The sequence below is a fragment of the Lithobates pipiens genome, unplaced genomic scaffold (assembly GCF_037356315.1).
Source record: "Lithobates pipiens isolate NorthernLeopardFrog02 unplaced genomic scaffold, aLitPip1_a1.2 Scaffold_16, whole genome shotgun sequence".
Taxonomy (NCBI): Eukaryota; Metazoa; Chordata; class Amphibia; order Anura; family Ranidae; genus Lithobates; species Lithobates pipiens.
This window is the reverse complement of record NW_027507748.1, coordinates 444,075,510-444,099,348: the sequence shown is the minus strand read 5'-3', so window position 1 is coordinate 444,099,348 and position 23,839 is coordinate 444,075,510. Positions and strand designations below refer to the sequence as shown.

Below are 23,839 nucleotides of genomic sequence, written 5' to 3'. Positions count from 1 at the left end.
GACCAGCATTTTAGCCAGGGGCCCCTGGATGACGCAATTTTGTTGCGAAACACGTAGGGATGAGTGGTACGCTATACATCACCTCGTGTTTGTGACGGTTTCCAGGAGAACGGGTCTGTCTGTGTGCGTCCGGCCGGCGCAACGGACTTAAGGCTTATTTTCTTCTATACATTTGTAAGTGCATTTTTACTTTTTTTATTTTGAGAAATAAAGGGTTTTGCACTATTTGGAGCTTTATCTTCCCTTTATGGTTCCGATGTCCCTTCTTTTGAGTCCTTCTTTGGGCCTTTGAGGAATACGCTTGGGAACAGGCCTTCTTCCCAATCCCCACTGGAGTAGTGGAACCAGGAGGAAAGTGAGGATCCCCCTTTGGCCGGAAGTCATTCTTACAAGTCTCATGTGACCCTCTGTAGTGGGGGGTCATGTTTTTCTGGTAAGCGGCAAATTTTTATCACATGTTGGTGGCGGATTGAATGCTTACCCTCTCATTGGACTAAGTGGCTGTTTTTCCATGAATATGGTGGTTTAGTTTTGGAAGGACTTCATCTTCACACTTTATAATAATTGTTTTTGTGGTTTATGTATACGGACTCACTGTTTAAATACTGGATATTTTTATTTTATTTTCTTTTATGCCGATAGAGGCCCACATAACGGAAATTTATGTTGTAAGGGTCAATTTTTATGTTTAAAGTTTTTTATATGTGCTTTACACTATGCACACATGTTCACTAATTTATATATGGTTATTATACTGTGTTTTCAATTTTTATTTTTTGTGCACAATCAGTTGTCTGCATAAGTTAAGCGCGGCTTAGTAGTATATTTTTTCATTTTTTCTGTATTTATGTGACACAGTAAAGCCGCAGCTAAACGTTCATTCCCACAGGTATCCCTTTAGAGTACATATAATTTACACTTTTTCTTTTACCTTAGCGCAGTTTCTCACATTCTTTCTTTGATATAACCCTAAGGTCAAGAAGAGCTGCTGTGTCCGTCAATGAACGATAGAGAAATTAACTTTTCAAAGTGAACAAATTAACTCCACTATCACCTTGCTTTGCCCTGGCCCTATACTAACCTTGTCATCACTGCTTTATTGCTCGTTTTTCCATCACAGCTGGCAATAAAATCCCTTGTTATTAAAGCGGGGTTCCACCCTAAAGTGGAACTTCCGCTGATCGGAACCCTCCCCCCCATCCGGTGTCACAATTGGCACCTTTCAGGGGGGAGGGGGGTGGAGATACCTGTCAAAGACAGGTATTTACACCCACTTCCGGGCATAGACTCCCGTGGGAGTCTATGTCTCTTCCTGTCCTGCCGCGCTGTCTGCTAGGACACACACGGGTCCCAGAGACAGCGCGGACAATTCCTATTGCGCTACGCGACTCGCGCATGCGCAGTAGGGAACCGGGAAGTGAAGTCGATTCGCTTCACTTCCTGATTCCCTCACCTAGAATGGTGGCGGCAGCAGCCGAGAGCTGAGCGATCGATCGGCCTCGGCTGCCGGCATCGCTGGACCCCGGGACAGGTGAGTGTCCATTTATTAAAAGTCAGCAGCTGTAGTATTTATAGCTGCTGGCTTTTAATATTTTTTTCCCCAGTACAGTCCCGCTTTAACTATGCAAAACAGTAATGTTATGGAACACTGGTCACTTGACTACTAGACTTGACTTTTGTCAAGATGGCACTTTGTCCGATCGGAATTCTCTACAAATGATCGGACAAACTCCGATTGGATCATGTTATCGGAAATTTTTATATCTAGCATTCAAAACTTTGTTGGTTGGACATTCCGATGGAAAAAGTCCGATGGAGCCCACAGGCGGTCGGATTATCCAACAACGCGGTCCGATCAGACATTTTCCGATGGAATTTCCGACCGTGTGTATAAGGGCTTAGACTTAGTCTTAGGACTAAAATGACATTTTAGTTTTAGTCCCATTTTAGTCTTCTGCAATTGTTTTAGTTCTACTCGTATTTAGTCGATTAAATCTCCAGGACATTTTAGTAGACTAAAATGCACTACATTTTGGTCGACTAAAATCTCCAGTACATTTTAGTAGACTAAAATCATTTTAGTCGACTAAAACTCATTTTAGTCATCTAACATCTAATGAGTGTATTTGAATTGTAATGCTTTATTTAAACGTTTTCCAAACTCATATACTGCTGGAGTGAAAAACCAATGCTAATTTTGACATCAAATTTCAATTTAGTTTTAGTCTTAAAATGGCATTTTAGTTTTAGTCCCAATTTAGACTTTTGACTAAAATGCCATTTTTAGTTTTAGTCATCTCAGTTGGTTTAGTTTAATCGTATTTTAGTTGACTAAAATGTTTTAGTCGGTTTTAGTCGAACACTGGAAGGAAGGAAATTAATCCCCCTTTTATAAAACACTTGTCCCCACTACAAGATTTCCCTTATCTCCTGTTTTGGTGACTAATGTAAAATTTGTATTTCTCATCAGTTTCTATCCAATTGACAATCACCAGGATAAACACAGGGTGAATCTCCCCACTGGGAAAACTTGACAGGAGTTCTAAAACTTCCTTTCTCTATCTGAAACTCAGTGCTAAACAGGCAGATGGCATGCCCATGTCCACTCCACTGATGCAGAGTGGACACAGACACAGACACTTTCCTCTATGAGCGATAGGATGGAAACGGTCTGCCTGTTCGTTTCCCTCCGACTGTCATCCGATCCGATAGACGGATAGGGAACGGATCCCCAACCATCTACTTATAGCGAATAGGACCAGATTTCAGCGGGTCTCACATGTCCGTTGACACCCGCTGCTCCATAGAAGGCAATGGGTGGTCCAACCGGGTCCACCTTAAAAATTGACAGGCGAATGCAATCGGCCAGCTCGCTTTTGATATACTTTATAAGTTCTTTGCCAGTATGTACATGTGCACAGAAATGACACTGCAGGAGTTGAATCAAGTTGAATTCATTTTAAACATAAGCATTAAAATACTGTGGTGGTGGGGGCGTGGCCTAGCAGCGAATGTAGGTGGACGTGTGTTCCCGGAGCTCCGCCGGCCATCCGTGCATACATCCTCCCCAGCCCGCTCTCGTGCGGCGAAACACTCCAGAATTGCTCCATCGGGCACCGGGAGACGGGCGGGCTCTGCCTCCGGACGCAGTAGGACACTGAACATGTCTAAAGGACACAGACTGCACAAGGCCCCGTCGGATCCCCCTGACCAAGATGGCGCCTGCGCGCGGAGGGCGGCGAAAGACTGCTACAAGGAGGCAGCACAGAAACTCCTATATGGAGGGAAATCCTACAAGGAAGCCCTAGCTGGTCAACCCACATCGGGGGCTACCCCTCGGGGGTCCCCAGAAGCCGATGACACTCTCCCCTTGGAGGATGCTGACGGATTCCCTGCGGTGTGGAACACAGTGAGTACCCCTAATGGCGATGTCCCTGAGCCGCAAGCTCACTCCCCTGCTGCTGATGTATCAGAACCCACATTGAGAGACATATTTACTGCGGTCACCTCATGTAACCATTCTATAACTGCTCTCTCTGCTGATATTAAAGGTGTAAAGGCCGAAATTACTTTTGTCCGCCATGATATGCAAAAACTCAGGGAGAGGGCCTCAGCCCTGGAGGGCCGGCTGAGTACAGTGGAGGATGACATGTTACCCATGCAGAGAGACTTTAGATTTAATTGCCATCTCACTGAGCAACATGCTATGCGACTCGACGAAATGGAGAATCGCATGAGGCGCAATAATGTGCGTGCCCTGGGGATTCCAGAAAGGGCTGAGGGCAAGAATCCTGTAGACTTTATTGAGAACTGGTTGATCGCAACATTTGGTAGAGAGTCCTTCTCTCCCCTCTTTGCTGTGGAGCGAGCCCATAGGGTGCCATCCCGCCCGTTGCCTCCAGGTAACCATCCGGGACCCTTCCTGTTCAAACTTCTCAACTACAAAGACAGGGATGCGGTACTTTCCAAGGCCAGGGGCTTCTCTGACAAGATGGTGATTGATAATGCCAGAATATCGCTGTTTCCTGACTTCTCAGCAGAGCTGCAGAAGAAACGGGCAACGTTTATTGAAGTCAAAAAGAAGCTCAGGGATCTTAATGTTCAATATGGCATGCTATACCCAGCTCGTCTCCGGGTTACCGCCCTGGGCTCTACCCATTTCTTTGATAGTCCTGCTGCGGCCAGGCAGTGGCTGGACCGTGAAGATAAAGCACTTAAAGAAGCCAGGCAACAACGTCCTCCTGTTTGATCCCGGATCTGGATGACTCATTTTGACGGGGACTATCTTTCTACAGATACGGCGGAGTGAAAAGAACTCAGAGTTTACTTCTACCTACTAATGGACTATGCTGCTTGTTCGGGTGAAACCCCTTTTGTTACCTGGGAATGTTTTCCCTGGGTGTTTCCGTGGCCTTCCCCCCCCATAAAGGAAGTGGGGGCGCGTTCCACCTTTGTTATAAAGGTCCAGGGCCTGGTTGGCTCTGCAACTGACTTTCTTATCCCCTGCATTTTGGATTTTCTTTTTCTTTTTTGTTTTGTTTCCCTTCCCCTCCCTTCTTTTTTTTTTTTACAGAGTCCCTCTGATTCCGTAACCTTCTCTTTGCTGCAGAGACACCACCCACATGATTGGTTCCAGAACTATGGCGGGAGGCTCCTTTTTTTTTTCCTGCCCAGATGCTTTGGTTTTCGGTGCGACTATGCCGGGGTGATTTGGTTCAATACCACCTCTCTGTTTATCTTAACACTGTTGTCACTTATACTGAGTATGTACATTTTTATGTTTCTGAGAAATGTCGACCACCGTTAAGTGCCTTTCCTGGAATGTTAGGGGACTGAGCAGTCCTGTGAAGCGTCTGGCAGTCCTCCGACATTTGAAGGCCATGGGTTCAGGTATTGTTTGCCTCCAGGAGACTCATTTCCCCCCTGATCACATACCTAGTTTTAGCCCGCGGATATACCCTACTCAATTTCATTCCACATTTTCTGCATTTGCTAGGGGAGTGAATGTCTTGATCCGTCAGGATACCCGCTTCACTTGTTCTCGGGCAGTTATTGATCCTGGGGGAAGATATATATTTCTGTTGGGTAGACTTGGTCACTGGGCATGCATTATTGCTAATATTTATGTACCACCCCCTTACTCAGCTGAAGTTGTCCGCAGTTTAGCCAGATTTATGGCCCCACACCCCACGGTCCCCCTGTTGGCACTGGGTGACTTTAATAACTATCTAAATCATAGGTGGGATAAGATTCCCGTCCCCCCATCCATGCCTTCTCGCCCTACGGGTGATACCCCGTTTGCAGACCTGCTGACCGAACTTGGGTTGACGGATGTGTGGCGGACCTCCCACCCCCAGGTCAGGTGCTACTCGTGCTGCTCTACCGCTTATGGAAGCCTGTCGCGCATGGACCTGGGGCTGGGTAATGCGGCCTTACTCCCTTTTGTCGTTGACTCTGGTTATGGGGATAGACACATTTCTGACCATTCATCTTTTTGGGTTGAACTTAAACTATTCACTGCCGTTAGCCCTAGGACGTGGAAACTGAACCCTTTCTAGCTGGCGCTTTTTCCCTCACCCGACCCCATTAGTGACAATCTCCAGATCTTTCTGCGGGACAATCTTGGTTCCGCCTCCCTGGGTACGGTTTGGGACAAGGCGAAAGCCTTTTTAAGAGGTCAATTCATTGTCGCTATTACTTCTATTAAAACAAATACCAAGGCCTGGGAGAGAGAGGTATGCAAAACCCTTAGGGATACAGAGGACCAATATGTTAACCATCCCTTGGACACTACCAAAAAGCTCTGGCTGGGGGCGCAGGCTATGGCTACTCAGCTAGCTCTACAGTTAGCGGAGAATAAGAGATTTTTTTTGCAGCAAACACATTTTGAGGAGGGAGAGTCTACTGGTCACATGCTGGCCATGCTGGCGAGAGCCCAGGGTTCCGCCCCAATGGTTTCTTCCCTGTGTGATACACAGGGGGTACTCCACACGGACACCCCCTCTACATTGCAAATCTTTCGCTCATTTTATGCTGATCTGTATGCCTCCAAGGTCCATCCCAGTGCAGACGAGATTGATGCTTTTCTGGCACGGAGTGAACTGCCTCGCTTATCTGCTTCAGATGCTCGTGAGTTGGATGCCCCATTAAATATAGCCGAACTTGCTCTAGCACTGGAACAAACTCATAACAATAAATCTCCAGGGGCACTCGGGCTTCCTTCTGAGGTGTATAAGCGATATGCGGCCACTTTACTGCCAACACTTTTGAAAGTTTTTAATAGTGCATTGGAATCTGGCACGCTTCCGGATTCCATGAATGAGGCAGTTATAATTGTGTTATTAAAGCCAGGTAAAGAGCCCACGTCCCCTGACTTCTACCGGCCCATCTCCCTACTTACGATGGATGTTAAGTTGTTGGCTAGAGTCCTGGCAACCAGGTTATCCCACGTTATTCAGAAGCTAGTGCATTATGACCAATCAGGCTTCATACCCACAAGATCCACGGCACACAATATACAACGTCTCTATTTAAATATTCAAATCACTGTACTGAATCCTGGTAACCGAGCCGTCCTCTCGCTGGACGCAGCTAAGGCCTTCGACAGCGTCGAGTGGCCTTACCTGTGAAAGGTTTTGGAGAGGATGGGTCTGGGTAAAAGGTTTATTAGTTGGGTCAGACTACTTTATGCCAAACCTGTGGCTAGGATCCAGGTTAATTCTGTAACGTCAGAGCCCTTCCCCCTGTTTCGTGGTACCAGGCAAGGATGCCCTTTATCTTCCTTGCTCTTTGCCCTGGCTCTAGAGCCTCTTGCTGCTAGGATAAGGGGAGATGACTGTATTACGGGATTTATTCGAGATACGGGAGTGGATGTGGTATTGATCAGGTTAATAGGATGCTGATACGTGAGAAGCTGGCATACCAACATAGGAACACCCCCCAAAAGTTTTATAACCTATGGCAGGACTGGCTAGACCTACCAGGCCTGGCACCGCATCAGTTGATTCAAAATAGGTTACTGCAGGGCTGATCTGACCTCGACCACTGTCATGAGTTCTAAATTACCTGTCTAGAGTTTTTGTACACGACTGTTGAGGCATGATATTGAATGCTGATAGGTGTGGGTATTATGTACAATACTACTTCCATATGTTCTGTTTCTCAGGGATCTCTGACTCTCTTTCCCTCCCCCTATTCTGTTTTTTCCTCTTCTCTTTTATTTTGTCAAGTATTGTGAATGCACGGTAGACTTCTCCTCCTTCCCTCTTGTTTATTGTGCGGATGTCCTGTCTGCTGACACCCTGTTTATTTTGTTTATACACCAACGCTTCGGTCTCACTTATTCCCATTTAATGTACCTCTTTGATTTGGTACCTATGTGAAGAACATGTTTGTTACTCATATTTTATACTATGTGCGTTGGTACATTATGTAGTCATTGTCATGGATGTCTTGTACCATTATGTTTTCTAATAAAAAACTTTTTCTGATAAAAAAAAAAAATACTGCGGTGGTACTCACCTGAAATATTTTGTCCATCTTGACGGCCAGTTTCAAGTGAGGCACCAGTACAAGGAATATTGGTGGGATCACCATGTGTGGCTGTGAAAGACATGTTACAGTTAAAAGAATATATGGATCCATGCAGATAACTATGCAAATTTAGAAAGCTTTTAAAGGAGACAAAATATATATACACACACACATATAGGTCTTTTTTTTGTCGGAGAATAGGTGCAGGAACTCCCCCCATCTAAGTCACCCCTTGTCTCTGCCCCCTACCCACCTCTGACCACCGTCCCTTGATTCCACCCCCTACCCAACTACCAGTACTGCCCCTTTTAGCCCTTGTACACACGGTCAGACATTCCGACGGAAAATGTCCGATCGGACTGTGTTGTCGGATAATCCGACTGTGTGTGGGCTCCATCTGACTTTTTCTGTCGGAATGTCCGACCAACAAAGTTTGAGAGCTAGATATAAAATTTTCAGACAACATGATCCGATCAGACTTTGTCCAATCGTTTGTAGAGAATTCCGATCGGACAAAGTGCCACGCATGCTCAGATCAAATTCCTAGACCAAAGCTATTGGCTACTAGCCCCAACGTAGTCCCGTTGCAACAAACGAACGTCATCACGCTCCAGGCGATTGGATTTTCCGACAACTTTGTCCGACCGTGTGCATGCAACACCAGTTTCGGACAAAATCCGTCTGAATAAATCCAACAGATTTTGTTGTCGGAATGTCTAACCGTGTGTACAAGGGCTTAGAGAATACAGGACCAAGTATCATTTTGTGGTGCTAAATCATTTGTATGGAACATGATGATAAAAAGAAAAGCAGTAAAATAGATCCCCTGCAGCCAGCAACAATAGAATCCCAGCAATAGATCCCCACACAACAATAGATTCCCCCAGCAACAATGGACTCCACCCCAACAACAATAGATTCCCTGCAGCAACAGTGAACTACCCACAATAAAATATCACACCCAGTAACAAAATATCCACCCAAGCAACATTAGACATTCCCCCCAGCAACAACAGAAGATCTCCAAGTAGCCAGCATCAATAGATCCCCCAGCAACCAGTAAAAATAGACTTCTCCCTCAACAGTAGATCCCTTCCAGCAACATAAGACCCCCAGTAACAATAGATTCCCCATCAGCAATAATAGACCCTCACACAAAACCAGATTCTCACCTTTGACATTAGATCCCCTAGCAGCCAACATCAATAGACCCTCCAGCACACCCCACACCCTATGCTGTTACATACATTCAGTGCTGGAGGTACAAAAAAAGCCATTATATATATATATATATATATATATACAAAATTGTTATTGAATTATGATAAAATTACATATGACACTGTGGCCTGAGGGTGGCAGTATTCATCTGCATGCTGAGGGCTCCAGCCTGCATGTGATCACTGTCATAGCTGAGAGTAATCACATGTTTGGCAACCATTTTTATTGGTTCCCAATCATCAGTGACAGAACTCAGTGAGGGTATGGAGTGCTGCACAAAGTGACAAAGTGACTTTAATGAGTGGGCATTTATAAATGTATCCCTGGTACGTGACATTGTGCCAAGAGATGTTTTGTGAGAAGGAATTAAATTGATAAACCTTCTTTATTTAACCTCCTCGTGCCCGCCCTATGCCCGCCCTAGTGCCATCTGCCCCAGTGCCATCCACCCCAGTGCTACCTGCCCCCAGTGCCATCCACCCCAGTGCTACCTGCCCCCAGTGCTACCTGCCGTCAGTGCCACCTGCCGTCAGTGCCACCTGTCGTCAGTGCCACGTGTCATCAGTGCCACAAAGTGCCATCTGTCATCAGTGCCATGTATCAGTGCCATTTGTCATCAGTGCCACCTGTCAGTGTCACGTGCCATCTGTTGTCAGTGTCACGTGTCATCAATGCCACTTATCAGTGCCATCTGTCATCAGTGTCACGCGTCATCGGTGCCATGTATTAGTGCCATCTGTCATCGGGGGTACGTATTAGTGCCACGTATTAGTGCCATCTGTCATCGGTGCCACGTTTCAGTGCCACGTGTCTTCAGTGCCACGTATTAGTGCCACGTGACATCAGTGCCACGTATAAGTGCCACGTGTCATCAGTGCCACATATTAGTGCCATCTGTCATCAGTGCCACGTGTCATCAGTGCCACGTATAAGTGTCATCATTGCCACGTATCAGTGCCATCTGTCATCAGTGTCACGTGTCATTGTCTTGGTGCTTCAAAAGTGTAATAAATAGTCAACAAGTTAGATGTGTAATTTATGTTCCTAGAACACATGATGGCGCTACCTGCATGTTGGGCCTCTCTATGTGGCCAGGCTGTGAAAAAGTCACACACATGTGGTATTGTAATACTCAGGAGGAGTAGCAGAATTTTTTGGGGGTGTCATTTGTGGTATACACATGCCACGTGAGAGAAATAACCTATTACAATGACAATTTTGTGGAGAAAAAAAAAATGAAAAATCTTAATTTTGCAAAGAATTGTGGGAAAAAAATGACAACATCAAAAAGCTCACTATACCTCTTACTAAATACCTTGGAATGTCTACTTTCCAAAAAGGGGTCATTTGGGGGGTATTTGTACTTTCCTGACTTGTTCGGGTCACAAGAAGCGAGATAGGTCACCAGTACATCAGATGTGATCAATTTTGTGCGATTCGCACCACAGCTTGTAGACTCTCTAACTTTTACAAAGACCAAATAATATCCACTAATTTGGGTTATTTTTACCAAAGATATGTAGCAGTAGAAATTGTGGCCAAAATTTATGAAGAAAAATTTATAATTTGCATAATTCTGTCACAGAAACAAAGAAATATGCGTTTTTTTTCAAAATTTTTCATTTATAGCGCAAAAAATAAAAATCCCAGAGGTGATCAAATACCACCAAAAGAAAGCTCTATTTGTGGGAAAAAAAGGACAAAAAATTCATTTGGGTACAGTGTTGCATGACTGAGTAATTGTCATTCAAATTGTGAGAGCACCGAAAGCTGAAAATTGGTCTGGGCAGGAAGGGTGTTTAAGTGCCCAGTAAGCAAGTGGTTAAATAAAAAAAAGATGTTATACCTACCTGCTCTGTGCAAGGATGTTGCAGAGCGGTAGCTTATTACATTCCCATTGGAGTACCCTGTTGGGGTCCTCCAACAATAGAATTAGAAATATGATTTATCATTAAAAGCCTTTATATAGAGAAATAGCATATTTTTAAATCTGCCAGAATTCCATCATTATAATTATAATGAATATACCCATCAGCTTTAATGTAACTAGGTTATAAAAGAATAACAGTTTGTGATAAATTCTCACTATTTTAGGATAATAAAGGTCAATAAACGCCCACATTCTTTTGACCTAAATGGAATTTTAATGTTAAAGCAAAAAGGTAAATTATATTATGTATGAAAATTACTCAGAAGTGAAACTATATTGGAGGTTGGAGGAGGATGATGACAAGAGAAGAGAAGGGCTTGTGGGACCCCTGGGAGATAAATGCGAGTCCACGAATAGGAATTTTCCAGGCCCACGTGCGGAAATCCCCTGGGAAATGCTATTACACAGTGTGTGAAATCTTGCTATATACAGTGGTGTGAAAAAGTGTTTGCCCCCTTCCTCATTTCCTGTTCCTTTGCATGTTTGTCACACTTAAGTGTTTCGGAACATCAAACCAATTTAAACAATAGTCAAGGACAACACAAGTAAACACAAAATGCAATTTGTAAATGAAGGTGTTTATTATTAAAGGTGAAAAAAAATCCAAACCATCATGGCCCTGTGTGAAAAAGTGATTGCCCCCCCTTGTTAAAACATACTATAACTGTGGTTGTCCACACCTGAGTTCAATTTCTCTAGCCACACCCAGGCCTGATTATTGCCACACCTGTTCACAATCAAGGCATCACTTAAATAGGAGCTGCTTGACACAGTAAGGTCCACCAGAAGATCCTTAAAAGCTACACATCATGCCGAGACCCAAAGAAATTCAGGAACAATTGAGAAAGAAAGTAATTGAGATCTATCAGTCTGGAAAGGGTTATAAAGCCATTTCCAAAGCTTTGGGAATCCAGCGAACCACAGTGAGAGCCATTATCCACAAATGGCGAAGACATGGAACAGTGGTGAACCTTCCCAGGAGTGGCCGGCCGCCCAAAATTACCCCAAGAGCGCAGCGATGACTCATCCAAGAGGTCACAAAAGACCCCACAACAACGTCCAAGGAACTGCAGGCCTCACTTGCCTCAGTTAAGGTCAGCGTTCATGCCTCCACCATCAGGAAAAGACTGGGCAAAAATGGCCTGCATGGCAGAGTTCCAAGGAGAAAACCACTGCTGAGCAAAAAGAACATCAAAGCTCGTCTCAATTTCTCCACAACACATCTTGATGATCCCCAAGACTTTTGGGACAACATTCTGTGGACCGATGAGACAAAAGTGGAACTCTTTGGAAGGTGTGTGTCCAAGTATATCTGGCGTAGAAGGAACACTGCATTTCATAAAAAGAACATTATACCAACAGTAAAATATGGTGGTGGTAGTGTGATGGTCTGGGGCTGTTTTGCTGCTTCAGGACCTGGAAGACTTGCCGTGATAAAAGGAACTATGAATTCTGCTGTCTACCAAGAGATCCTGAAGGAGAATGTCCGACCATCTATTCGTGTACTCAAGCTGAAACGAACTTGGGTTCTGCAGCAGGACAATGATCCTAAACACACCAGCAAGTCCACCACCGAATGGCTGAAGAAAAACAAAATGAAGACTTTGGAGTGGCCTAGCCAAAGTCCTGACCTGAATCCTATTGAGATGTTGTGGTATGACCTTAAAAAGGCCGTTCATGCTCGAAAACCCTCTAATGTAACTGAATTAGGACAATTCTGCAAAGATGAGTGGGCCAAAATTCCTCCAGGACGCTGTAAAAGCCTCATTGCACGTTATCGCAAACGCTTGGTTGCAGTTGTTGCTGCTAAGGGTGGCCCAACCAGTTATTAGGTTTAGGGGGCAATCACTTTTTCACACAGGGCCATGATGGTTTGGATTTTTTTTCACCTTTAATAATAAACACCTTCATTTACAAATTGCATTTTGTGTTTAATTGTGTTGTCCTTGACTATTGTTTAAATTGGTTTGATGTTCCGAAACACTTAAGTGTGACAAACATGCAAAGGAACAGGAAATGAGGAAGGGGGCAAACACTTTTTCACACCACTATATATATATATATATATATATATATATATAATTCTATCATTAAAACTTGTCATTCTATTTAGATGGCACAAATAAAGTCTACCTTTATCTCCTGATGAAGAGGACCGTGTCCAAGAAACGCGTTGAGCTTGAATGACTATTATATGCAATTATCACGGTATTTGGGATCAATTGTTTAACAATTGTAGTATTATTTAGTATAATCTGCTACTGTATGGACTAATATTGCCTAAATTCAACTGAATGAAATAAATGTTATTTTTCTACTAAATGCTATGCCTTAACCACTTCAATACCAAGCACTTATACACCTTCTTTCCCGAGCCAATTTTCAGCTTTCAGCACTGTCGCAAATTGAATGACAATTGCGTGGTCATGCTACACTTTACCCAAACACATTTTTTATCATTTTGTTCCCACAAATAGAGTTTTCTTTTGGTGGTATTTGATCACCTCAGCGATTTTTATTTTTTGCGCAACAAATAAAAAAAGTTTCTTTGTTTCTGTTAAAAATTTTTGTAAATAAGTAAGTTTTCTTCTTCTGATATGGCTGCACTGATGGGCACTGATAAGGTGGAACTGATGGGCACCGATGAGGTTGCACTGATGAGCACTGATGATGGGCACATATGTGCCACTGATAGGTGGCACTGGTATGCGGTACTGATGGGCACTTATGGGTGGCACTGATGGGTGGCATTCTTGGACATCACTAATATTTATTGTGCCATAGAGGTGCCTGTCAGTGCCCATTTGTGGACACTGATTTTCACATGTGGATGGCCATGGGGGGATGTACCTGGCCATCCACGTTAAGAGCTTCCCTGGTGGTCCTGGCGACTTCCCTGGTGGTCCAGTGTGGGCATCCGAGGGGGGGATAAACAATCAGCGCTGTCAGGAGAGCCGCTGATTGGCTCTCCTCTACTCGTGTCTGCGAGACGCGAGTGAGGAAAAGCTGATCAGCAGCTCTTCCTGTTTACATCGTGATCAGCCGCAATTGGACATGACTGATTACGTGGTAAAGAGTCTATGCTTGGAGGCTCTTTACCAAGATCGGTGTAGCAGTGTGTCAGACTGATACACCGCACCACTGATCGCCACGATGCACGCCCCCACGGGCATGTGGCGGCTGTTACCCTGCAGAACGTCATATGATGCCCAGTCAGGATAACTGAACCAAATATACAGTGGTGTGAAAAAGTGTTTGCCCCCTTCCTCATTTCCTGTTCCTTTGCATGTTTGTCACACTTAAGTGTTTCGGAACATCAAACCAATTTAAACAATAGTCAAGGACAACACAATTAAACACAAAATGCAATTTGTAAATGAAGGTGTTTATTATTAAAGGTGAAAAAAAATCCAAACCATCATGGCCCTGTGTGAAAAAGTGATTGCCCCCTAAACCTAATAACTGGTTGGGCCACCCTTAGCAGCAACAACTGCAACCAAGCGTTTGCGATAACGTGCAATGAGGCTTTTACAGCGTCCTGGAGGAATTTTGGCCCACTCATCTTTGCAGAATTGTCCTAATTCAGTTACATTAGAGGGTTTTCGAGCATGAACGGCCTTTTTAAGGTCATACCACAACATCTCAATAGGATTCAGGTCAGGACTTTGGCTAGGCCACTCCAAAGTCTTCATTTTGTTTTTCTTCAGCCATTCGGTGGTGGACTTGCTGGTGTGTTTAGGATCATTGTCCTGCTGCAGAACCCAAGTTCGTTTCAGCTTGAGTACACGAATAGATGGTCGGACATTCTCCTTCAGGATCTCTTGGTAGACAGCAGAATTCATAGTTCCTTTTATCACGGCAAGTCTTCCAGGTCCTGAAGCAGCAAAACAGCCCCAGACCATCACACTACCACCACCATATTTTACTGTTGGTATAATGTTCTTTTTATGAAATGCAGTGTTCCTTCTACGCCAGATATACTTGGACACACACCTTCCAAAGAGTTCCACTTTTGTCTCATCGGTCCACAGAATGTTGTCCCAAAAGTCTTGGGGATCATCAAGATGTGTTGTGGAGAAATTGAGACGAGCTTTGATGTTCTTTTTGCTCAGCAGTGGTTTTCTCCTTGGAACTCTGCCATGCAGGCCATTTTTGCCCAGTCTTTTCCTGATGGTGGAGGCATGAACGCTGACCTTAACTGAGGCAAGTGAGGCCTGCAGTTCCTTGGACGTTGTTGTGGGGTCTTTTGTGACCTCTTGGATGAGTCATCGCTGCGCTCTTGGGGTAATTTTGGGCGGCCGGCCACTCCTGGGAAGGTTCACCACTGTTCCATGTCTTCGCCATTTGTGGATAATGGCTCTCACTGTGGTTCGCTGGATTCCCAAAGCTTTGGAAATGGCTTTATAACCCTTTCCAGACTGATAGATCTCAATTACTTTCTTTCTCAATTGTTCCTGAATTTCTTTGGGTCTTGGCATGATGTGTAGCTTTTAAGGATCTTCTGGTGGACCTTACTGTGTCAAGCAGCTCCTATTTAAGTGATGCCTTGATTGTGAACAGGTGTGGCAATAATCAGGCCTGGGTGTGGCTAGAGAAATTGAACTCAGGTGTGGACAACCACAGTTATAGTATGTTTTAAGGGCCATGATGGTTTGGATTTTTTTTCACCTTTAATAATAAACACCTTCATTTACAAATTGCATTTTGTGTTTACTTGTGTTGTCCTTGACTATTGTTTAAATTGGTTTGATGTTCCGAAACACTTAAGTGTGACAAACATGCAAAGGAACAGGAAATGAGGAAGGGGGCAAACACTTTTTCACACCACTGTATAGCCACTGATTACTGTATAAATGTCACTGGCAGGGAAGGGGTTAACACTAGGGGGCGATCAAGGCATGTCCTAGGGAGATGTTTCTAACTGTGGGGGGAGTGTACTGACTGGGAAAAGAGAGAGATCAATGTTCCTGATCACTGGGAACAGCAGATCTCTTTCTACTTCCCTGACAGAACAAGGATCTGTTTGTTTACACTGGCAGATCCCCGTTCTGCCTCTCTGTGGAACGATCACGGGTGACCGGTGGACATCAAGTCCACCGGACCCACTAATTGGCTCCCTCGCTAGCAGATGGGCTGGCATACCCACAGATCGCCGCGTACGCGTCTGATATACAATGACGGTGATTCACGCCGGAGAGAGACAACCTGCGGCTGGTAGTTAAGTAGTTAATAAAGCATAGGTAAAGTGTAGTAACCAAAGCAAACAATATCTAATTTTCATTGTTTCAACTGCTGGGGGCTCGGTTCACACCTATGCGTTTTTTAATGCTTTTTGCAGAAACGCACTACAGTCCCATGGTTTCCTATGGGACACGTTCACATCTATGCTTTTTTTTACAGCTACTGCATTTTTGCAAAGGGTCAGGGACTTTCTTTAAAAAGTAAAGTTTTTGGTTCGATAGACCTTAAAGTGGTTGTAAACCCTTACAACACACTTTGACCTACAGGTAAGCCTAGACGGTTTAGGAGATATTTGCCGAAAGACAGGCACCGCTGGCTATGGCGCATGCCCGAGTGGTGGCTCCCATGCGCATACGCGGGAGTGACCTCATTGCGGCTTCTCCGAATGACAGCGGCAGAGCGGCGAGACCCACCTTCGCTGGCTCCTGTGTCAGGTAAGTGACACATAATGGACTACTATGCGATGCATAGTAGTCCATTATGCTTTACCTTTGCAGGGAATGAAAGAGGACGTAAACCCATCAGGGTTTACTTCCTCTTTAATGGAGAAGCTTCAGAAAAGTATGTAGCGCATTTTTTCTATGATTTTACCGCACTTTGCATTTTTTCATTCTGCCCAAAAAAAAAAGCATACAAAAATGCAAAACGAATGTAAAAACTTGTTCGCAATACACACTGCAAAAATGGAACAAAAGCCAACTGCATAGGTGTGAACCAAGCCTTAGGGTTCATTTACACCATGTATTTGCAATGCGTTTTCAGTGCATTTGGATTGTTTGTTTTTTTTTTTTTTTTCAATTTCTTCATTTCAATTTATTTTCTTTGCTAAGTTACGTTTACACACATTTGTGTGTGTTCATGGTGCATTTGCACACATTCATGTGCATTTGTTGTGTATTTGCATGCGTTTTTTGTTGCGTTCTGCTGCGGAAAAACGCAGCATGCTGTACTTTTTTATGCATGAAAGCGCTACAGTGGTGTAAACTAGACTCGTTGGAACTCATCTTTCTTGCATATCTGTTTGTACTGCATTTATGCAGTGTTAAAAAACGCACCTGACTGCATCTGGTGTAAACTTGTCATGCGATTTGAAAGGTCCAACTGCATGACAAGTCACACCCTATTGTCTGCAATGGCCATGTTCAAATTAATGCAAAGCTGACTTTGCAGTGCTGCATCGAATTGAAAAAGCAGTTCCTGCACTCATTTTGGGGATTTTGGGTGCGATTTGCATAGACATCTGTGCATGAAGCTGCACAGATGTCCTCCATGCCACACCTGAAGTCGCACTTACATGCGACTTTGAAATCGTGCAATTTTAGATGAAGTCGCACGATTTCAAAGCCACATTCAATGTGAATAAGGGCTTAAAGTGTATTTTCACTTTTGCAGTTGAATTTTAGAAAACCCCACTATGTTTGTTATGTGTTACTATTTACACAGCATATTTTTGTAGTATTTCCTACTTTTTAGAGGTTTCTAAAGGAAAAGATGTCATGGCTGATACCAAGCTCCTAAACCTTTCACTCTTTCTAAGGCTGGATTCACACCTATGCAGTTTTAGTGCTTTTTGCATTTTGCAGATTTGCACTACAGGACTTGTTCCATAACAAACCACATTAAATGGACTGTAGTGCAAATCTGAAAAATGCAAAAAGCACTAAAACTGCATAGGTGTGAATCCAGTCTTAAGGCAGACGGTGTACAAGTCTATTGTAGCATTGACCCCCAAAGGAGCGGCTGGGTTTGTTGGGCTTACCGTTACCTTCTCAACCTCGTGCTCGTCTAGGGGTTTACTGAGGTTGATGGCCCAATAAACTGTAGAGACCAACACTTGAATCCCTTTAGGAATTTTTATTTGCAAAACTCTGAACAAAACACAGTCTCTTCGTTGGGAATAGAGGGTATGGGTAGTAAAGCTCAGGTACTCTTGGAACTGCTGACACTTGAAATGTCTCTCTCTAGGTGATCCAGGGAATAGCCATTCACAACTGGATATTTCAACTATTGGATAAATCCCCTTTTTGGTTAATTTGGCAACCAACAGGTGATTTAAGTATAGAAAAGTCTCTGCCACAGACTTGCTTGTAGAACTTTAGAATAGAACAGAAAGTCTCTCACAGAAACTTAGTTGTAACTGTAGGATGAAATTAGGAACTCTCTTATGGTACCAGTATCCTGCAACCGGTCCGGTGATACTGTGAGAATGCAGATTCACTCGGTGTCCTTTCAGCTTAGCTTCCAGGCTCTTACTGAGCAGCCAGCCTTGGGCATGGCCCTCTTCTGAAGAGTCCTCCCCTGGTTGTTACTGTGCCTCAGGCTAGCCAGCCCCGAGACTCGGAAATGGATAGATCCGCACCCCAGGCCATGAGGGCCTCTGTGGGCTGGTCAGGAGGACCAGGACCAGGGAGTCAGAACATACTTCTGGACCGAAACCTCGAAACACGTGATCTCAGCACCTTAAGTACCCTCTCCCGAAATACACAGCAAGACAACCCACCCACTGATTGGCTCAGAGAGAGAGATTGGTACCCAATGCGTCCAACCAGACTGCGTTCCAATACCTGCCAAAGGTGACACCCACACCCATGACCAGGCTGCACATAGCACCATCCAGCCAAACTGATACTGAGACCATAATTTACTGAAATTAACTCTAAAACCCAACTATGGTCTTAGGAAAAACTAAATTTACAAAAAAATAGCGAGTGCTCTTCAGGAGCCCGGCGATGCACTAGTATGACGGAATATCTACCTGTACAGTACCGACAGAGATAATTATGACAAACATAACTTCCCTGCCCCCTAATAACAAATATTCTCCCCGTGACTCCAAATTGCAGCAAAATGCACAATGCACATTTGGGTTCCATTCATCCTCAATACCACCCGAAATGTTGTGTGATTGTGCCATGCAACAAAAACGTGTGTGAAATTGTGCCTGGATGGGAGGCCAAAATTTGGTCCCTGAGCTTCTTTGGCACAAAAAAACGTGCATTTGGCAGCCCAGTCAAGTGAATGGGCTATGTGTGACACGCAGAAAGGCGCAAGAATCTCGCTTTTCAAATCCCTAGCGGGAAACCGATAAGCGATATATGAACGGAACCTAAACTGCATCTGTCACCTCACTGATTGAGTGTTTTTACTCTTACTTATTGAATAAATCTGTCATTATAAATGGGACTTCAACCATTCCTCCCAACTTTTTGAGATGGGAATGAGGGACACCTATCAGCAAAAGTATGCAGTCATAGGACGCACCCCTTGCCACGCCCCCTTAAAGAATTGTACAAAAAAAACAAAAAAAAAACAAGATTGGTTAAACCCACAAGTGTTTTTTTTACCACTACTATTCCTTTATATTGGCTTTTGATATTTACAAATGCAGCAATTTAGAAATCAGCTGAAAGGTTTAGCACTGGGAAACACTTTTTAATAGATAAAAAGTGAAATTTTTATACCTCTATATAGATCAGACCAACATGAGAGAGACAAATAAGGAGGAATGAGGGACAGAGGGACATTGTTCCAAATCAGGGACAGTTGGGAGTAATGCTTCAACTGCTGTCTATTGCAAATATCCTTACAACTGAAGCACAGCCAAAGATGTCTAGTTAGGACACTCACACTATTCAACTGCCTGAGATTTTCTAAAACTGGAGCGCTCATAAATTTGGTGCAGCTGTGCATGGCAACCAATAAGCTTCTAACTTCAGCATGTTCAATTAAGCTTTGACAATAAAACCTTGAAGCTGATTGGTTTCTCTTTAGAGCTACACAAGATTTTGCACTCTCCAATTTTAGGAAATAACCTAACAGTATGTGAACAGAATTTCTGATAAAACCAAAATTGCAAGCCTTTACTTGTTTAAATTAAAATAATCATCTTGTTACGATATCACATTCTAACGGCCTTTTATGAAAGCATGTTCTTATTTGTATATGTTGTCCAATCCTATTTTGGCATCACTGCTTTGGTATAACATCAGCTTTCTATAGTCTCCACCGAAGATAACATTTTGATAGTAATGATTGAGTACTCACGTGACATCGTGGCTTTTCAAATTTTCCTAGTAAAAGAAAATATCATGTTATCCTTAACATCAATTGTAGTTTTGTCATTTTAGAAAGTTATATATATAAAAAAAGTAATTATATTGAGAATGCAATATAATAAAAACCTTACACACCTTTTTCATAACCGTATGCTCACCACCGCTGAAAAATAGGTTATTTAAAGTGGTTGTAAACCCTTACAACCAACTTTGACCTACAGGTAAAGCCTAGATTAAGGCTTACCTGTAGGTCCAAGAAATATCTCCTAAACCTACACGGTTTAGGAGATATTTGCCGAAAGACAGGCACCGCTTTCTGCGGTGATACGCCGTGAGTGGCGGCTCCCGTGCGCATGTGCGGGAGTGACGTCATCGTGGCTTCGCTGAATGACAATGGCGGAGCAGCGAGACCCACAGAGAAGATGGATGCACCGGACTACAGGGGACAGCAGTGACTTCGCTGGCTCCTGTGTCAGGTAAGTGACACATACAGTAATGGACTACTATGCGATGCATAGTAGTCCATTATGCTTTACCTTTGCAGGGAATGAAAGAGGAAGTAAACCCATAAGGGTTTACTTCCTCTTTAATCTATTCATATTAAAATATTTTATCACTTCTTTTTCTGCCATATTTCACACCACACATTTTGGGAAGATCTTAAAGTAAGCAGCGCTTGTTCTGTTTTAAAGAATAACAATAAATTATTATTCATTGCAGTGCTATAAGTGAAGCTACCCAAAGTATGAAATCATGTAACAAACTTCAGCAAACTGTTAAAGTGCGCCATAACAACAGTAAAAGTATTTGTTAACCCATTTTTTATAAGTTTATGCCAGTTCCTCCATTAGAGGCTGGCATAGCACACTATATGTAAGTTGTTTTAAAAAACGAGGCTTCTAAATACCGATTTTGAGCTGTCTTCAGGCCGGTCACGTGACTCGCTGCTGCTTTACAGCTCCGATGGATTGCTTCTGCGGGAGAGCCCTTGATCTTCCTCTGACGTCAGACGGGGAGATCACGTGGCTGCTCGCCTCTTTCCACAGAAGCTCTGTCTCGGAGCTGTAAAGCGCCCGGGAATCACGTGACCGGCCTGAAGACACCTCAAAATCGGTATTTAGAATGCTCGTTTTTTTTAACCACTTCGCATCCAATTCTGACATTTCTCTCCTACATGTAAAATTCATAATTTTTTTGCTAGAAAATTACAACTGCAACTGCAAATTGCAACTTTTTATCTCGCATGATATTTGCGCAGCAATTTTTCGGACACATTTTTTTCAGAAAAAAAAAAACAGTTTCATGCTTTAAAAAGTAAATAGATACCCAATATGTCACACTTCAAAATTGCACACGCTCGTGGAATGGCGCCAAACTTTGGTAGTTAAAAATCCCCATAGGCGACGATTTAAATTTTTTTTACTGGTTACATGTTTTGAGTTACAGGGGAGGCCTAGGGCTAGAATTATTGCTCTCGCTCTAATGTTCGCAGCGATACCTCACATGTGTGGTTTGAACACAGTTTTCATATGTATGTGTTTGCTTCTGCGTACGAGCTCACGGGGACCGGGGCGCTTTTACATTTTTTTTTTTTTTATTGTTAATTTTACTTTTATTTTTTAGTTTGACACTTTTAAAAAAATAAATAAATTTTGATTACTTTTATTCCCATTCGAAGGAATGTAAACATCCCTTGTAATAGGAATATGACATGATCGGACCTATTTACAGTGAGATGTGGGGTCAATAAGACCCCACATTTCACCTCTAGGCTGGGAAGCCTAAAATAAAAAAAAATAAAAAAACGATCACGGCTTCCCAGCTAAGGCAATGCCGTTATTTGAATGCAGAGGCCGGGCGTGACGTCATAACGAACGATCATAGAGACTCCGGCGGAAATCTCTATGATCACCATCTTGGGGCCGGCAGATCCTGTGCCCGACTCACCGATGGAAGCGGTGAGTCGGTAGAAGCACCGGAGGGCAGCGGGAGGGGGGGACATCCCCGCTCACAAGAACGATCAATCGGCGGAAGAGCTGCTATGATCATTCTTATGGTGCAGGGAATCGCCGGCTGAAAATGCTGATATCTGAATGATGTCTGTAGCTTCAGGCATCATTCAGATATAACCCCGGAAAGTCGAAGCCATCATATGACGTACCTTGGGCACCAAGTGGTTAAAATAACTTACATAGTGTACTATGCCAGCTTCTAATAGAGGAGCTGGCAGTGACAATTTTACAGAGAGGGATCTGACTGTCAGGAAGGAGGGAGTGAGGGTGAGAGGAGAGCAGAGGGGACAACAGCGTATGATGTAGGGACGCTATCTGACCACGGCGGTCAGGGCTCAGCAGCACTGATTTTCATGGTCCGCGCAGAGGGGGCATACAGGAAGTGCCATGTTTTTTTTTTTTGTTTTTTTACAGTTTAGATGGGGACAGATTGCTTTAAGGGACCAGGATCTGTATTTTTTTTTGGGGGGGGGGGGGGGTTAACAAGCACTTGAATGAATAAACAAAGTCCTGTGTAGCAGAATCTCTAACCCCTTCCAGTCTAATGAGAACCTTTGAGGCGACAGACCGCTGACATCCTTCAATATGTAGTGGGTTGTGAGGCATAGTGGGTGCAAAAGGTGATAAAAGTCATTGGGCACCAGACACTTCTTAGATGCAAAAGAGGTTTTATTTCTTTTAACAGTCCTTGTATATTTTGCAGGGGAAAGAGGGTTGGGGCCAGGACTCCATTAAGTACCTGCAATTTCAATAGGCAGACTCCGAGGCTTCAATAGGTGGACAGCTGTAAAGGGAACTCCCCAGCAAGGTGCCACTTCTGCACGTGCAGGTTTACTCTCCCCGTGGCTACAGTACTTAACAGTTCCTAATTCAAACGTAACAGTTCTCTCAGCTTTAGTACAACTTCTACTTGTAGTTCTTCAGCCCCTTGAGCTCCTGGTCTCTCACTGATTCACTGACTCTGAATCCCATGAGCTCCTCAAGGCTTTTGCGGTGGTATCTCCCTCAAGTGTCCCTGATGGGTCCCTAGCATGGCACGTCAGATACCTTCAATCTGCACCCCTGCTGACTGGCTTGGTCCCTAGCTTGACCTACAAGGCTGCTCTACAAGTGTCACCTCCGCTGGCTGGGTCCCTGACTTCATCACCGCCTGAAGTTTCCCAATTCTCCACTGGGCCCATTTGGTGAGAATGCGGCTCCGGTACTTGCTTCAGTTACTCACTGCAGTCCCTGGTAAAGGTGGTTGGTCCCTTTGTGGCAATGACAGGTTCTCCGGCCCGCAGAACTGTCACTTTTGGTTGGACTGAAAACCAGGAGTCCCAACCCTGCGCTGTTCTTTTCTGAATAGGCCCTCACACAGGGATAGGCCCAATCTCCGGCCTAGAGGCAGCAGTGTGTGTTATACCTTCATTAGATGTAACCATATTGCTACACTTAAAGGCGACTCTCTTCTCTTTTATACTCAGTTGTGACGCTACTGGTATTGCAAGACCTCAGTTAAAATGTATTTAAATGTAGCACTAACCCCCAAAGGAGTTGCTGGTTATTTTTGGGCTTACTGTTACCTTCCGTTCTCTTGGTTGCGCGTCTAGGGGATGTCCTGTGGTAGATGGCCGAGTAACTTGAGACTGACAATAGATCCACTTGAATGGATTTTATTTGCAAAACTTAAACCATAGAACAGTCTTTCAACTTGGGATCAGAGGGTTGCAAAAGGAAGTTCAGGTACTCTCAATGTCAAAGTCCAAAAAACGTTAAAGAACTACTTTGACGGCATCCAGAGACTAGCCATTCGCAGCTCGATGAACACTCAGGCTGGACAGTCCCTCTCTCACAAGGCCTAGCAG

General features: G+C 43.9%; 1 protein-coding gene across 1 annotated transcript in view; it reads right to left on the bottom strand.

The window, feature by feature from the left end:
- Nucleotides 1–23,839, bottom strand: part of LOC143983255 (lysozyme g-like) — a 92,151-nt gene that overhangs the window by 48,348 nt on the left and 19,964 nt on the right. Inside the window, exons 2-3 of the mRNA XM_077482727.1 lie at nucleotides 19,970–19,995; nucleotides 7,522–7,602 (exon numbers count right to left, since the gene is read on the bottom strand). Coding sequence (XP_077338853.1) covers nucleotides 7,522–7,602; nucleotides 19,970–19,976 — 88 coding nt within the window. The 5' untranslated portion in view covers nucleotides 19,977–19,995. The remainder of the gene's footprint in view (nucleotides 1–7,521; nucleotides 7,603–19,969; nucleotides 19,996–23,839) is intronic.